The following is a 16,338-nucleotide window of genomic DNA, read 5'->3' as shown; positions in this document are numbered from 1 at the left end:
TTAGATATATTCCCAGAAGTGGGATCACTGGGTCAAACTGGCAGTGTCCATTTTAAATTTTCTGAGGAACTTCCATACTGTTTTACACAGTGGCTACATCAGTGTGCATTCCCATTAGCATTGTACTAGGGCAGTGATGGCGAACCTTTTGAGCTCAGCGTGTCAGCATTTTGAAAAACCCTAACTTAACTCTGGGGCCGTGTCACATATAGAAATTTTTTGATATTTGCAACCATAGTAAAACAAAGATGTATATTTTTGATATTTATTTTATATATTTAAATGCCATTTAACAAAGAAAAATCAACCAAAAAAATGAGTTTGCGTGTCACCTCTGACACGCGTGTCATAGGTTCGCCATCACTGTACTAGGGTTTCCTTTTCTCCACATCCTTGCCAGCACTTATTGTTTATTGATTTGTTGATGGTGGCCATTTTGGCAGGTGTGAGGTGATCCCTCATAGTTTTAATTTGCATCTCTGATGTTAGTGAAGTCAAGCACTTTTTCACATCTATTAGCCATCTGTATGTTCTCTATAGAGAAGTGTTTATTCAGATCCTTTGCCCATTTTTTAATTGGATTGTCTTCCTGGTGTTAGGTTGTATGAGTTCCTTATGTGTTTTGGAAATTAACCCCTTATCTGATGTATAATTGGCGAATATGTTTTCCCATCAGTAGGTTCCCTTTTCATTTTGATGGTTTCTGGTGTTTTTTTTAATGTGCAAATAAATGGTAGTCAAATCATCTAAATGGTGAGATCCTAATCACATTTGAAAGTCATCCTCTAATGTCACAGGAATTGACCACCTAATGCCTAGATAACCAGACTATCCTCTCCTCCCAGGAGTCCTTTTCAATATTTAACATGGGCAACTAATAATTTATTTCTGAGACTTGAGTTAATAGCTGTAGCTTTAGAGATTAGATTTATGAAGGGTGGGAAAGGCACACCCATGATACTGTACAGTATTCTCCTAGAGTGCCTGACCCCACCTAACGAAACTGCATTTTAAAAAGGTCTCCTGGTGACTCATGTTTTCCCCCACTGGGAATATTCTTTAAAACAATTCTCCTTCTACTCAGTCTGTATTACTAATCATATTCCATAGTATACTTATATAGTACTAGGGGCCCAGTGCACAAATTTGTGCACCTTGAAAGGAACTGTGGGCCACGAAGCTGCAGTGGGCATAGGGGCAGGTCTCGGCCCATCTCCCATGCCCCTGCCCAGCCCCTCCCGCCCCAAATGCTCTGGCACCAGCTGTGGGTGTGAGCGGGACCATCACCGGCAGCAGGTGCGAGAGGCGGCTGCCGGTCCCAATCGCCCCTCACCAGCAGGGGGAGGTGGAGAAACCCTGAGGGGCGATTAGGGCCGGCAGCTGCCGCTCACACCCACTGACAGTGCCAAGCGATTGGGGCCGGCAGCAGATGCAAGCGCCAGGTGGGACTGCAGCGCACGGGAGCAAAGTATTTTTCAGTAACTGCCAGAGGCTCGCCCCAATGACAGCGACCGGCACCCCGCCTTGGTCTGGCGCCCCCGCTCACCTGCTCCACCATCTCACTGCAGCTAACACCTGCCATGTTCCTTGCTCTGCCACCTGCTGCTGGTGCCTGCCATCTTCCGCACGTGCCCCCGGCGGTCAGCACACATCATAGTGACCGGTTGTTCGGTCTATTTACATATTAGGGTTTTATATCCTATATAATAAAGAGCTAATATGCAAATGGTTGTCACACCATAACAGCTCAGACATTCAACACTGGGGAGAGAGGAATGGGGACCAGCCAGGCTGCGGCCCAGGAGAGGGACAAGCCGCCTGCCCTGTGGTCCCAGGTGCCTGTGGCTGTGGCCTGGGTGAAGCCGCCTGCCCACGGTCCCCTGTGGCTGCAGCTGACCCAGGTGAAGACGGCCCAGGTCCTGGGTGCCTGTGGCCAGCCAGAGGGAGGGAAGCCCAAGTCCCGGGTGCCTGTGATCGGCCGGAGGAGGGAATCCTGGGTGCAGTGCGGGCGAGGCAGAGGCAGTTAGGGGCAATCAGGCCAGCAGGGTAGCAGTTAGGGGCGATCAGGCAGGCAGGCAGGCGAGTGGTTAGGAGCCAGCAGTCCCAGATTGTGAGAGGCAGTTGGACATTCCCTCAGGGGTCCCGGATTGGAGAGGGTGCAGGCTGGGCTGACAGACACCCCCCCCCCACGATTTTGTGCACCGGGCCTCTAGTATATAGATAATACAACATAGAAGTCAGTATACTATTCATTTAGATTTTAGTTTTCCATTGCAAATTACTTCATTGTACTTCCAGTACAAATCTGTGTTTTACCAGATTCAGATCCTCATTAAACCTGACAAAATGTCCTTCACTTGAAAAACAAAGCAAATCATGAAGTGTAAAATAGCAAACATTGTGGATTAGGCTAAAGTGCCCAGAAGCTCTTTCCCTTTCATATGGACTACAGGAAAGCCCTGAGTTCATCTAGTTTAGTTCCCACATTTTGTAGTCCCCAAAGTTACCTACTTTGTGAGCTGTGTCCTTAAACAGATGTTATGAGATACTTAATGTTTTTGATAAAACGTATGAGTGGACTATTTAAAAGGAAACACTTCTAGTCAGGAATTTTAATGCCTCATCTCCAGTTACGCCATAAGTACACAGCCCCCTCAGTAAGAAAGAATATACATGCTGGAGAAAAAACAGAACCATTAACCTCAAGTTGGTCATGCTGCTGCCCTTCATTCCTACTTTCACATTTTTCCCAAACATGCAACAGATCCTCCATCCTCAGTTTATTTCACAGAAAACAGAAGCAATCAAAATAACTTCCATGAAATCTCACCACATTACTACCATTCCTTATTCCTATGAATGTTGCTTAGTGTCCTGCTGTGTACCCAGATGACATCCCTTTTAGCTACTCAAGGACCCCTCAGTTGATTAATTTCCCTCTTACACATTCCCATCAAAAATGAAAGCTATAATGTCCTGCATCTTAAAATACCCTTTATCACACATCCCTTTTCTGAAAATCTCAGGCGCTCTAATAGCTGCCCTTAATTCCTTCCAATCTCTGGCAAACCTGTTCCAATCAGATTTTTGCCTGATCCCAGTGAAACTGCTTTGGTCAAATTTGTTATCTCCACGCTGGCCTATTTTCAGCCCTCATTTACTTGACCTACCAGTTAAAACTATTACTCATTTACCTTAGGGGACTATCCTTCCCTTAATGGCACACTCCCCACCCTACCTCACTGGCTCATTGTGGGGAGCAGCTATAGGGTTAAGCCTCAGACTGACCTCTTGGCAAAGTCACAAACAGTCCCAGCTTAGAGGGCACAGTCCTCTTAGCATAATTAGGCTTGACCTTATCCTCCCTAGATCTTATCTGGGAAGCTAATGGGCTGAGGGAGGTGCAGGAAGTGGCCAAAACCAGTGAAACTCACAAGAACAGTGTAACTATGGTAACCACTACCTTGTTTACCTCTGACTATAAAATAAAGGCTCAGCTTGCCTCTGGTTCTCTCTCTGTGGCCTCAGCCAGGCACAGTAAGATCCATGGAGACTAAGAGAGATAGGCTGATCATCTGAACGCTGTCTCCGTGTAAATCATTCTTCGCCAACTCCGTCCACACCTTTGGGAACCCCTGGACCACTGCGGCTGGACCCCGGCAGCTCATCTCAAATCCAAACATACAAATGCATCAGTTCTCAGTCCTTTCTGTCCACTTCCTCCCATGGTGACCCCTTCCTGTCCCAGGATGCTTCCCATTGTCTAAGTATCTCAGGCTACACTTGGGAGTTTCTCCTCAACCTGTCTCATATGTTCAACTGCCTGCTGGACATCCCCACTTAGACGTCTAAAACGTAATGCCTAAAACCAAAATTCCTCTCTGTGCACATCCCCCAATCTATTCTTTGTGATGTCTTTCCCACTTCAGTCAGTAGCCATTCTATTGTTCTGTGCTCAGACCAAAAACCATGGTGACAACCTTTACTCCCATCACTCCACACTGTTAGCAAATCCTGTCTTCCACCTGCAGAATGTCTAGAATCCAACCCCTTGAACAGCTTCCACCAGTTCCAGTCAGATTCAAACCTCTATCAGAACTTACCTTGTTATTCCAAGAGCCTTCGAGCTGGTCTTCCCACTTCCACCCCTGCCCCTTCCAGTCTATTCCACTGAAGCAGCCAGAGATCAATCACGTCACTCTGTGCCTCACCAGAGTCCCGCTTTATTCAGGACAAAAGCCAAATTCTTACACACTCAACCTCTTTTCTCATCTCATACCTTTGCCCCTCCAGCCACAGTGACCTGCTTAGTGTTCCCGGTACCTGTCAGGCATGTCCTACACTTCAGGATGTTTGCATCTATTTCCTCTTCTCACAGATAACTATCATTCCCTCACTTTCTTTAGGTTTCTGCTGAGATGTCACCTTATCCCTGAGGCCTTCCTTGGTTACCCTAACTTCGCTCCCTTAGAACTCTGTCTGATTCATGTATGCCTACAACAATGTGTAGCATGTAGGAAGCATTTTTCCACTGAATTTGTGATATTTACCACCATCTGGCATACCATATTATGTGTCTCTTTCCCAAATGGAATGTCAGCTTCAAAGACAGAGAATAATGCCTAGAACACAGTAAGTGTTCAGTAAGTACTTAGTGAATGACCAAATGAAATGAATAAAAGTTCTATCCTTGAATTTTTAGTAAGTGCTTGCCTCTTTACTAAAAGTTTAATATTAGTAGACTCCTGAAATCTTTTAACAATCAAATGTCACCACTTCTTTTTAGGCAGTTCTATTAGCAAGTTTCCAAGGTAAAATTTTAAAATGTAAATCACATACTTTCTCTTCATACAAATAGCATAATATTTCTTTCTTTCTTTTTAAATATCATGGTTTTTGCCCTAGCTGGTTTGGCTCAGTGGATAGTGTCGGCCTGCAGACTGAAGGGTCCAGTGTTCAATTCTGGTCAAAGGCACATGCCCGGGTTGCTGGCTCAGTCCCCAGTAGGGGGCGTGCAGGAGGCAGCCGATCGATGATTCTTTCATCACTGATGTTTCTCTCTCTCTCTCCCTCTTCCTTCCCCTCTGAAATCAATAAAAACATTTAAAAATAATAATAAACACCATGGTTTTGTGAATGTAAACGGAAATGAAATCTTTCTGTAAACCTGCAACTTGCACAGACAGGGAGGCTCTGTACTATTGCTGGTATGTATATACCCTGCTGTTCAATCCAGCAGCTGCTGTTTGGTTGCTCCTTGCTTGCAACGTGCATGAATGGTTCTGTAATCTGAGAGAAGCTTTACATATATATCACCCCTTTAAGGCTGCTTGTGCCAAACATACTGGCCTGCACTGCAAAAAGAGTAAAAGTGGAAGGGTTTCTAAGTATAATTGAAGGGCAAACCACACATTGTCATATAGATTTTAATAGATATTCTGATTAACTCATCACAGTAATCATTTTTACTGTAATGATATGCAGCTTTACTATACTAGTATAAATAAAAACAGATAAATACAGCTCTAGGCAACATCACAGGTTAACAAACTAAGCATTCTTCATGAACCAAAACTGAAAACAATTATTAGGAAGAGATGCTGACACCCTTGCCCATTCTCATCAGACCTTCTCCAAAAAGCGACGCAAATAAGGTGCTCCACATATTATTTGCCAATCAGCCAGGCACATATATTTCATGATCTCCACTATTTCACAGTTTGGTGAAAAAGCAGACATACCTCAACATATCAAGAAGAAAAATGGAACAGATCGTAATCCCAAAGAAAACCACTGAATGCATAGAAATATGGCACTTTTCCTGTATTTCAGCTGTAAGACACATCAGAGATAGAAATACACCTTGAGTGTTCACCCTGAAATGTCAGTCTCTGAAGCAGGATGGGCAATGAAAGGAGGACCTAACATGAAAAACGAAATCCATGTAAAGTTTACTATGATGAAGCTACCTGCAAAGAAACTCGCTACTCCTTCGAAGGCTTGTAACTGAGGACAAGCAATTAAGTTGTTCGGTAGCCAGTGCTGAGGAACTCACACTCCAGCAGCGCCTTGCACACTTCAGACAAGCTGGAGATAAGATACACACAACCATCGTTCAGAAATGATCGTACTCTGGATGGTCAAAGAAACTTTGAAGGGGCCAGAAAACTTGAAGTCTGCCAAAGTGGGGAAGTGTCTTGGACAAAGTACCAATTTTAGGCAGATAGCAAAACTAAAATGTTTCACAGAGTTTCTAAAATTTTGTTCAACTTAACAATTGTCATTCTAATATGGCTTCATGATCTTGTAAATCTTCAAGATTTTACCCATCTTATGTGATCTTACAGATCTATTAAAAACTAGGAAGTGAAGACTCACTTCCAAAAAAGCAGCTCATTGCCAGTTTGTTTCAGAAAATGTCTGCAAAAAATCACTTTCCAACCAAAAATGCATAATCACAGAATATTCAGGCCAGTCCTTCAAGAAAACTACCTTTGCCGATAGTGAATTAAGACCATGATTAAGACAGACATTTCCAAAAACAATCCCAAACATACCCCAATACATTTTCAATTCATCCTGCAAAATATGCGCTGTGAATAGTCAAAACATCATTGAATACCTCTGGATGTGACATACCCGAAGATTCAAAGGTTATGTTCTGATTACAATTTTAACTGCTATTTTTGCAATTTCATTTGATTTTTTTAAAGGTAAACACTATTTAATGTTTGATTTTAATCTTCAAAGTGATTTGTAGTGTTTCAATTTTCCATTAATGAGTCAGAATGGACAGGTCAGATGCTAGAATCCAGGGGATGGCAGTGAAGGATCAGAAGAAGGTTTATGTACACATTAGATCATAAATAACCACATCCTCTCTCAAACCCTTGTTCCCATTGTAAACTCTGTTCATATCTCCATATTTGTAAGTCAGAATTAGTCTATAAAAATCACATTAAAAAGGTAAAATTACTTAAGTGAGATATTAACTGATCTGTATTTTATAAATTTTAATCCATAAAAATATAAATAAGAATGGTAAATTTTTAAGAAAAAGAAATATACATTAGTGCAAGTTATGAATTACATTTCTTCAGTGTCAGCAGTAAAATATCTTGAGGAAAGAAAAAAATTACTGATCTAATTTCAAGAAGAAAAAAAAATTCCAGTGTTTAAACATGCAGTTAATTTCAGATATAGCTAAACAGAATAGTTACTTCTCTTTACTGTCAGAGCAGTAGCACGGTGCTTCCTTATGCTGAACAGTACTTGTATTTCATAGCAGTTTTAGAAATAGAAAATATGCATAAGACCAGGTCACATTATCCATAAAATCTGAGAGGGGGAAAAACAAAAAGATTCTGAACCACACAGCACACAAGCTGAGAGATCTCATTCATGCTTCATTCAAGATTGTACCTGTTTGATCGGCCTTTGTTATGGTGCATGTGTCGGCTCCAAGCATTCAGTGATGGTAAAAAAAACTACATGGTTAGTGTAGTGGCACAAGAAACACTCCCTTCTTGTGATGAAACCTCAGTAAAATCACAGTACATCTCAATATGAGAAAGGATTGCTTCAAAAGGGCACACCAATTTAAAGAGGCTTTGTTACAGAGAGAGAAAGAAAGAGAGAGAAGCTCTTCTGGAATGTAAAAAGGTAATGCTTAACTATACAATTCATGAATTAAACAGAACAGTTTTGATTAAAAAAGGGCAAGACCTGCAGTCTTATAGATGGCTCAATTCAAAGTAACCCCTCCAGAAACGGGGACTGATAACACGTCTTTGCGATGTTGGAGTAACAGGCCGGGTGCTCCAGGGCTCCAGGGCCCTCTCCTTTGGGGCTCAAGTCTGCACTTTCATGGCACATCCTCAGCTGAACGCATCCAGTGCAGAATGACAGGAGGTGGTTGGCTGCTCTCCTTAGACGGGGAAATACCTCACTCATTTCCTTCTCTCTCCTTTCCCTCCCCAAACAATTCCTCCGTTCCACCAGCATTATTTGCAAACCATGTTGCAAAAGCCTGGCTTTTATATTTTCTTTTTTCTTTTTCTTTCTTTTTTTGTTTAAAGGAGAACTATAGGTAGACGACTCCCTCAGGTTACAGAGTTGTGCTATTCAACAAATGAACTTCCTCTTCTGCCTCCTCTCTGTCCTCATCTACGGGGTTCAGTTGAACATTACCGAAGCGGGGTCTTGGTTTGCCGTCTGGGCCATATGACGGAGGATATCTTTTTTTGTTATAATGCCAAGGAGGCGCCTGAAAAAAAATAAAGAGAAGACTGCCATTAAAATAAAAGGGAAAAAGAAAATGAGAAGCTACATTTATAGCTAAATCCTTTTTGTTGACAGGAATAGAGCAAAGCAAGTGCCTGATATTGTACTTTCAAAAATATTTTATTGGTAAAGATAATCAAATTACCCAGCTACCATCCTTTGATATAAAAAGTATTATGGTCACTAATAGTACAATGTTCTTTCCACTGAGACTCTCATTGAAGTCGAGCTATTTTGACTAATGAATGCCAACAAAAAAGTAACAAAAAAAATGGGAGGATGTATGGAAAAGAAATTATACTAATCCCATTTGAGAAGGAATATACATTCCTATCACACCAAAAAAGCAGTAAAATATTTGATGACCAAATCCCCTCAATATTCCATTTTTTAAAACTAAAATTAACTTTTAAAAAACAGATTGCCCAGTTGTATGCATAATCTTCATGAAAGCACATACAATTGAGATTAAATGGTCAACACAGAACCTCAATAGCAAACTTCAGAAGCCAGAACAAATCTATAAGACAACCCAACACTCATCAATGTTTTCCTTTTTTGATTTTGGCCAAAAAAGTTAAGATAGAGTGCTTTTATGAAAGTCTTAGTTGTTAATGCTTACATTAAAAGATAGATGAAAAAATCAAGAAGCAGTCCTAAAATATTGTAAGTGAAGCACAAAGCAGGATGAATGAGTAGCTACTTATTATTCTGATTAGTAGTTTTTTTAAAAGGATGCATGAAACACTTGTGAAATATTAGCATACAACAGGAATACACAATCAGTTGTGTATTAAACAAACTGGGACAAGTTTATATAGGTATGGCAATTGCACGGCAAAATAATTTCAGGCATTTATTGCTAAAGCCAGACAATTTTTAGGTTATGAGGTAAGATAATAATTCAAAATTTATCTTTAGTCATTAAACCACTAGGAAGGACATAGAGTCTGTTAGAACAAATGCATCTGACCCTAAAAACTGCTTACAGCACTCTAGAAGCATCATACAGAAGGGGCACACACATATTCTAGGTCCAGTTCACTAATGAAATGGCAAGAGACACATTATTGACTTTGAAAGTATTGAGGGTATGAGGGTATAGCAGAAAAAGAACTAATGCTATGCTCACACACATATATATACACATACATATTACGCTCCAGTTAGTGTGCCCATAAAAAAATCCATTTAATTGTCGGCAAATTTAACATTGCTAAGCTCGGTTAAAATGATTTGTGAGCTTAGATTTACCACAAGACTACCACAAGATCAGGAAACATTTTTTTTTAAAGGAGGGGGAGGGTTTGGGGTGACGGGGTAGACATTTTTAACCAATCTGGCATCCTCTGAGACTGGTGTAAGCACTAAAGTAGACAGATATGTTGTGTTACTTTAAAAATGTCCAGTAATATTTACTCAGTCAACTGCCAAACTCTTTACAGTTCTTAAATTGCAACTAATGATTTTGATGAGATGTTAACTTTTGCTTACTTCCCATGAGTGAAATTTTACATACATTTAAATTTATCTTACAGGCATATTATGAGATAGAAGTGAAATTGGCAGCATGTAGGCCTTTGCTGGGCAGGTGTCTGGGAAAGAGAGGACTGAACAGTTCACAAGTGTCATGCCTCCTGACGTCTAAGGTGTCTAATGAGGAGATCTCATATATCTAATCACCAAGGGTTCGACGTGCTGCTTTAGTTGCTCGAGATGCTCTAATATGTTCTTCTTTGTGATGATCCCCAAGACAATCCTGAAACAGATCATGTTATGCTAATAACTGTGAGAAATTAAATTAAAAGAGGTTCCAATCATAATGATAATGAGAGAAAGAATAAAAACATGGACCATACGAATGCTTTTAATGAACTCTAGAAAAATAAAAACAAAAATGGTTTGAAATCCCAGGTCCCAATTGCATAAATTCTACTGACTTTCAAAAGTGACATGGTGCTATTTTCAAATACTGGTGGGTTATTTTCCTTGTTAAGTTAAAAATCAAAATGATAAAAGTTTACAATGAAGATGACTACAAAGAAAAGTACAAATAATATTAATACACAACTATAAAATTCTGAAATTTATTTTCATTTTCACTGTTCCTTCCTTTGAAGAAAATGTTTTTCTAATATCTAAAATGTCACAGTGCAGCAGGTATTTTCTGGATCTACCTCAGCAATGTAAAGACAGGAGAAGTCTCAACCTTTATTGCCTTTGAGACTTGAGAAAGCCCTTTATTTTACTATTACTTGGAATTAAAATGAAAGGCAATGTGTACCAAATAAATAGTGCTGACCAATACAAACACCCCATAATTTTCAGGACCTACTGAATGCTACTTCTTAAGGTAAGCAAATAAGACTTGTTTAAGATTAGGGGATCAAAATCACTTTCACTTTATGAATTTTTTTCTAAATGATTCTGTTAATATATTATTATTATAACATCAAGCAAAACAATGAACATAAATTCTCAGGATACTTGAAAATAATTAAACTTTTGCCCTAACCGGTTTGGCTCAGTGGAAAATAATTAAACTTTTCATTATTAAAACAAAATTCTGGTTACCAGTTTTATAACGAAAGTCAATGAATTCAACTATAGCATATGACAATATAGACAGTGAGTGTCAAAAACCTTAAAAAGTGCCCTGGCTGGTGTGACTCCATTGGTTGGGTGTTGTCCTGTGCACCAAATGGTCATGGGTTCGATTCCTGGTCAAGAGCACATTGCTTGGGTTGTGGGCTCAATCCCCAATAGGGTGTGTGCAGGAGGCAGCTGATCAATGTTTCTCTCTCTCTCCCTCCCTCCCTCCCTCTTCCTCTCTCTCTAAAATCAATAAAAAGATATATATTTTTAAAACACCTTAAAAAGCTTTTAATCTTTAAATTTTGGAAGCTCACCCAGAATTCCCTTCAGGGTAATTGAACATATTTATATTTCCTTGGTGATCAGGTTAAGTGAACTTTAATTTTTTAAAAAATGTATTTAACTGATTTTTTTACAGAGAGGAAGGGAGAGGGATAGAGAGTTAGAAACATCAATGAGAGAGAAACATTGATCAGCTGCCTCATGCACACCCCACACTGGGGATGTGCCTGGAACCAAGATACATGCCCTTGACCAGAATCGAACCCGGGTCCCTTCAGTCCGCAGGCCGACTCTCTATCCACTGAGCCAAACTGGTCAGGGCAGGTTAAGTCAACTTTACTATTAAACTGCCTTTGAACATTCTGACTTCTTGAAGGGTGTCACCAGGGGACTTCACATAGTCAAAGTAGCTTGGTCCTAAGGTAAGTCAGTTATAAAAGAGTTCCTTAGGGTGGTGCCTGGATGTGAAGGTTGGGAAGCAGGGAAGGTAGGGAATAGGAAAGACATAAATAGGTTCTATGCCAATGTTTTTCATTATTTTTTTTCATAATGTACTGATCACTGAGAACAAGATAAACTGAAAAGTTTGCAGAGCATGGGAGCAAGATCCCCACACTGTACTACATAAAATAAGCACTCACTCAGTAGATGTTCTTCTCTGATGTTTAAGGTCAAATAGACAACAAAAAAACATCAATTCACTTGAATTTATACTTGTAGTCAGGAAATGTGAAAATCTTGACAATTAAAATTATTCTAATTTAATTCTTATTTCATTATTTCTATCCAATTATAGTGATTAATTTCAATTAATATATTAGTAAGCTCTACCAAAACACAAGGTACACAATGAAAAAAAAATTACAAGTTTTTAAGGACCAAATGGCAAATTTAGAGATTTACAAAGCAGTGATTATATTTGCAAAGTAATAGCCCTAAAAAGAAGAAAATACATATATCCGCTTCTCTTTAGTTAATGGAGAAAAGTGATTTGAGCATAATAAGGCCAGTTCAGTGCTGCTTTGTTAATTTCAGGAAATGTAAGGAAAATCAATACAAAATGTGACTCATGTAAAGACTGATTTGCTGTTTCTTGTGGGCTAACAAACAACGATGTAAGAGTTAACAGAACATGACCCAACATTTTTCAAAGTCTATTCCAAGAAAAACCAATCATCAGAGTTATCACCCTGTCCCTCCATCAAAAAAAGGTTTAATATTCAAATAAGTTTGGAAAATTTGTTTTCTATTATCCCATTTGAGAATCAAATAATACCAACATTTTATAAGTTCTGAGAAGTTCCAAATAAATAAACCTCAATTATATTTAATCCAATACTTTCCGAACTTATATGATCACAAAACTCTTTTGGGACAATGCCTACTGACATCCTGCTAGTTCTACCAAGACTCGAAGATTCTGAGAAATTCTGCTAATTAAAATTAAAAGTTAAACATCTATAACTGGCATCTTTACAGACATACTTCCCCTTGTCTCTCTGGTCTCATTTTCTCCTGGCATCAAGGTTCCAGATTTGTTATATCCCTTCCCCCAAATAGTTATTCTCCACCTCTAAGGACCTAGTAGAAACTATAAAATGTGAGCCATTGTCCAGAACTTCATAGTCGATACTAAAAACCAGAAGATATAATTTTTTTTCTGAGTTTAAATCTTAAATTATTTAAAGTGAGAATAAAACACTACTTTCTTACACATTTCACAGAAAAAAACCCCAAGAGCCACCACCCCAAAGGATCTCTTCTTTTTTTATATTTATCAATCTGTTTTCCTTACAGGACAGAAATAAGGAAAATATAATCAGGGCAATTAAATGTGTTCCTTTAGAAAAAAAGCCACACACACACACACACACACACACACACACACAACACAAGCTTTCTTATAAACAGACAGTATCAGGTAAGATTTTAATTAACTATCCTCCATTTCCCCCACTTCATTCTTTTTTTACACTTTCTTCTAAATACACTTTCTAATGTCTGTGCTACCGAAACCTGAGAATTAACCAGCGAAGGGAAATACGGTAATTAACTCGTATAGCTTTGTGGACATAGTTAATCATGACTAGAGAATGACAATATATTTGGTCCTACATAAAAGAACACACCGTGGCAAGAACAGAGAACAACTCAAAACAAGTAAAAGTTCATAACAACTCATCTTAGCTTCCCACTAAATCATTTATAACTAAAAGGGCCCAAGAAGCAGTAAACCTTTATGAAGTTACTCCATTTAACATGTACTCATTTTTAAACAGTGAAGTTTGGTACCATTATTTTTCACATTAAACAACACTAAAGAAAAAGGTTCTTTTACTACATACATCTCTTCCCATCAATATCTGTAATATTTAACAATTCCGACCTCCCTGCCCCTAATCAAGAACTTTATCTCTTTAATGATTTACTTCATATCATCTCCAGTTATTTTAACTGGCTAGCACAGTGAAATCACTAAACATGGATATAACTTTCTAGCTTTATATTTCTATTCCTAACACAATACAGTATTATATATGTCCAAGAAAATAGTAGGTTAAGATTCTATCAGTCAATTACATTATAAAACAATAGCAAGACATTGGGTTTTAAAACTGGAAAGATATTTTATTCCCTGATCTCTGACTTGCTAACCACGTGACTGGGCAAGTTACCAAACCTCTTCAAGCTCCATTCCTACGTCTGTAAAGTCGGGATACTGCCACCGACTCTGCAGAGAGGCTGCAAAGTTAAATGAGCAAGGTATTCAATAAACAAATTTCCTTTATTTTTGTCCTTTCTCCCTCTTTTCTCTAGATAGGGGGTCACATATTTTGTACAAAATGATATTTTATAATACATGCTGTGATTCTCTAAGTGTTTGGTATTTCAATAGCTTCAGGCTATGCATGCAGTTTATGCACAATCTTCTGTTCCTCATTTCTAGCTTTCCATTTCAGCCCTCAGGTAAAACAACGTTCTTAAGTATCTAAACTAGGAACAGTAACATGAAGGGGGAAAGGGGGCTAGAGAGAGAATGGGAGGGAAGCAGATCCCAGGTCAGGAACAGAGGGAGCAGAACATGAGGGAGCATTTCCTTTATTCCAAAAATAAAGGAAATCTGTTTATTGAATACCTTGCTCATTCGATTAGGGAATAATACTCTGTGCTACTCTCCACAATCCCTGTGACATTTGCCAAACGCAACCTTCCTATTTCCCCATCCTCAGAAATACTGGCAGTTTGTGTGTAAAGGGCAAAAATAATCAATTTTTGCATTTTAAATACCTGAGTATTTGTATGTAAAAGGTCTCTGAGTGGAGAAGGTAGAAAAGAGGAAACAAAGCATTTGCTAAAGGAAGTTTTCAGCTAATTTACAAAGTTCATTTAATTATGCATTTAATTAAATTAATATATTTAATTATATATATTCCCTTGTTACATGACAAATTAAATAACGGCTGTCACAGTAAACAGCAGAACATCTAGAAAGTTATTCTGCACTAGAAATACATATTTTAAAACTGAAAGACAAGAGGAAGCAGGTGTTGGCAGTCCTCCACACAGGTCAGGGCCACCTCTCGTCCACGGGAGGAAATGCTCGAAGCACCACGTAGGTGCTGAAGATGTTTCAGCACCTCTCTGCCTGACAAGTGTCACTACACTTTGGCAAAGATCTGGGAGTTGACATTTTTCTTATTCTCTGGTGTCAATCTGATTGATCTTGTATTTATAGCCACACTAAGAGCCAGACTTTCCCACTTGGGAGCTGATTACACTCTCTCCTATTAAGTGCATATGAATTCCACTAAAAGGGATAAAAGCCTCTGACAAGTGAACTGATTTTTTGATGAAACTTACCCATTGTGAGTTACAAGGCACTGCCTCAGGCCCAGCTTTCGGAAAATATCCACCACGATCTCCATGGGGGTGTGGTCCGTCACTGTGAAAGGGCTCATGTCAAGAATGCTGCGAAGCTTCAAGGGCCGCGGACTTTCTGCTGGCAGAGATGGGGTGTGCTGTGCAAAGCACACACGAGAGCTGCCCACGATACCTTCTTGTTTCTTTCTGGCACTTTCTGAAAAGACAGAGAAGATCAAAAATTAAATTTGACAGGTTTTATTTTACTTTAAGGTCAGAGATTAAACAAATAAAGCAATGTATTCCATGACTTTTGGTCCCTTCATTTTTTCCTGTCTACTTAAACAAGAAAGGAATAAACTAAAAAGTCAGCAATTTCTTATATTTGACAGAATCAGAATCCATCACCAACACACCATCTTCATGTAAATAAAATATGCTTTGGTAAATCATGGTTCAATTGTCTTTAGTGGCACTGACCCTGTTTATTAACTCTGGGGGGGATAAGGAAGCATGTTTGGAATGAGATTTTTAAACCTGCACAAATTATAGGAATCCATCATCGAATAACACCTGCCTGTGCCAACAGTCACTTTTCCTGCCTAGGAGGTGGGACTAAAAAGAGCTACACAATGGTGTGTACTTCTCCACTGTGAATTAGCTCCTTCTCTCTTTGCTAATGTTAATTTTCTAGATGCGTCACAAGTATGAACAGGTGGGTTGAAACTACAATTACGCACATAATGGGCACAAACTGACTTCCTAGGTTTTATCTGAAAGGCTGTGATAATTGCCCCCTCCGGTGTGCTCGGCTTCACATGCTTTGGTCCTGCTGCCTACCTCCACTCCCCCCTCTGAGTGCTAGACAGGAAGTGGCAACGAGGCAGAAAACTGCAGAGGAAAGGGAGAGATCATGGGAACAAGAAGGAAATCCATGAAATGGAGAGAATACAAAAATAAAATAGCTAGCTTTATGCATCTATTTTGAGTTTAGTGTGTATTCAAAACTGTCCTTTAATAAGGTATTTTATATATTATACTTATATGTGTAAAACCTAACATACAGGTCCACTTTTCCCATTCAAAAACTTAAACTTTACAAAAATGTATGTGGGTAAATACTTAAGGTGTGTTTGAAAAGTCATGTGACTAACATTTCTGAGGATGTGATTTGATCTCACATATCTAAAGTACCTCTATTCCCTTGTGAACACTATCTGCCAACCCAACATTCTATTTCTCAAGACAATAACAAAAACTAAAAAATACATCCACTGACTCAGTGAGAATATAATTCTTTTTTTTAATAGGTCCAAG

The 16,338-nt window shown here is 39.1% G+C and overlaps 1 protein-coding gene across 6 annotated transcripts in view; it reads right to left on the bottom strand.

Moving 5' to 3' along the window:
- Positions 1-5,410: 5,410 nt before the first annotated feature.
- CLCN3 (chloride voltage-gated channel 3) overlaps positions 5,411-16,338 on the bottom strand; it is an 82,328-nt gene continuing 71,400 nt past the window's right edge. For 2 of the 6 annotated variants that reach the window (XM_023755583.1, XM_006081885.3), the window contains 3 exons: positions 15,022-15,238; positions 9,967-10,042; positions 5,411-8,266 (listed from right to left, as the gene is read on the bottom strand). In XM_023755583.1, coding sequence (XP_023611351.1) covers positions 8,108-8,266; positions 9,967-10,042; positions 15,022-15,238 — 452 coding nt within the window. In that variant the 3' untranslated portion in view covers positions 5,411-8,107. The remainder of the gene's footprint in view (positions 8,267-9,966; positions 10,043-15,021; positions 15,239-16,338) is intronic. The other 4 variants (XM_014456659.2, XM_006081886.3, XM_023755586.1 and 1 more) reach the window with 3 other exon arrangements.

The sequence above is a fragment of the Myotis lucifugus genome, unplaced genomic scaffold (assembly GCF_000147115.1).
Source record: "Myotis lucifugus unplaced genomic scaffold, Myoluc2.0 scaffold_1, whole genome shotgun sequence".
In the NCBI taxonomy this organism is placed as follows: Eukaryota; Metazoa; Chordata; class Mammalia; order Chiroptera; family Vespertilionidae; genus Myotis; species Myotis lucifugus.
This window is presented reverse-complemented; position numbering and strand designations above follow the sequence as displayed.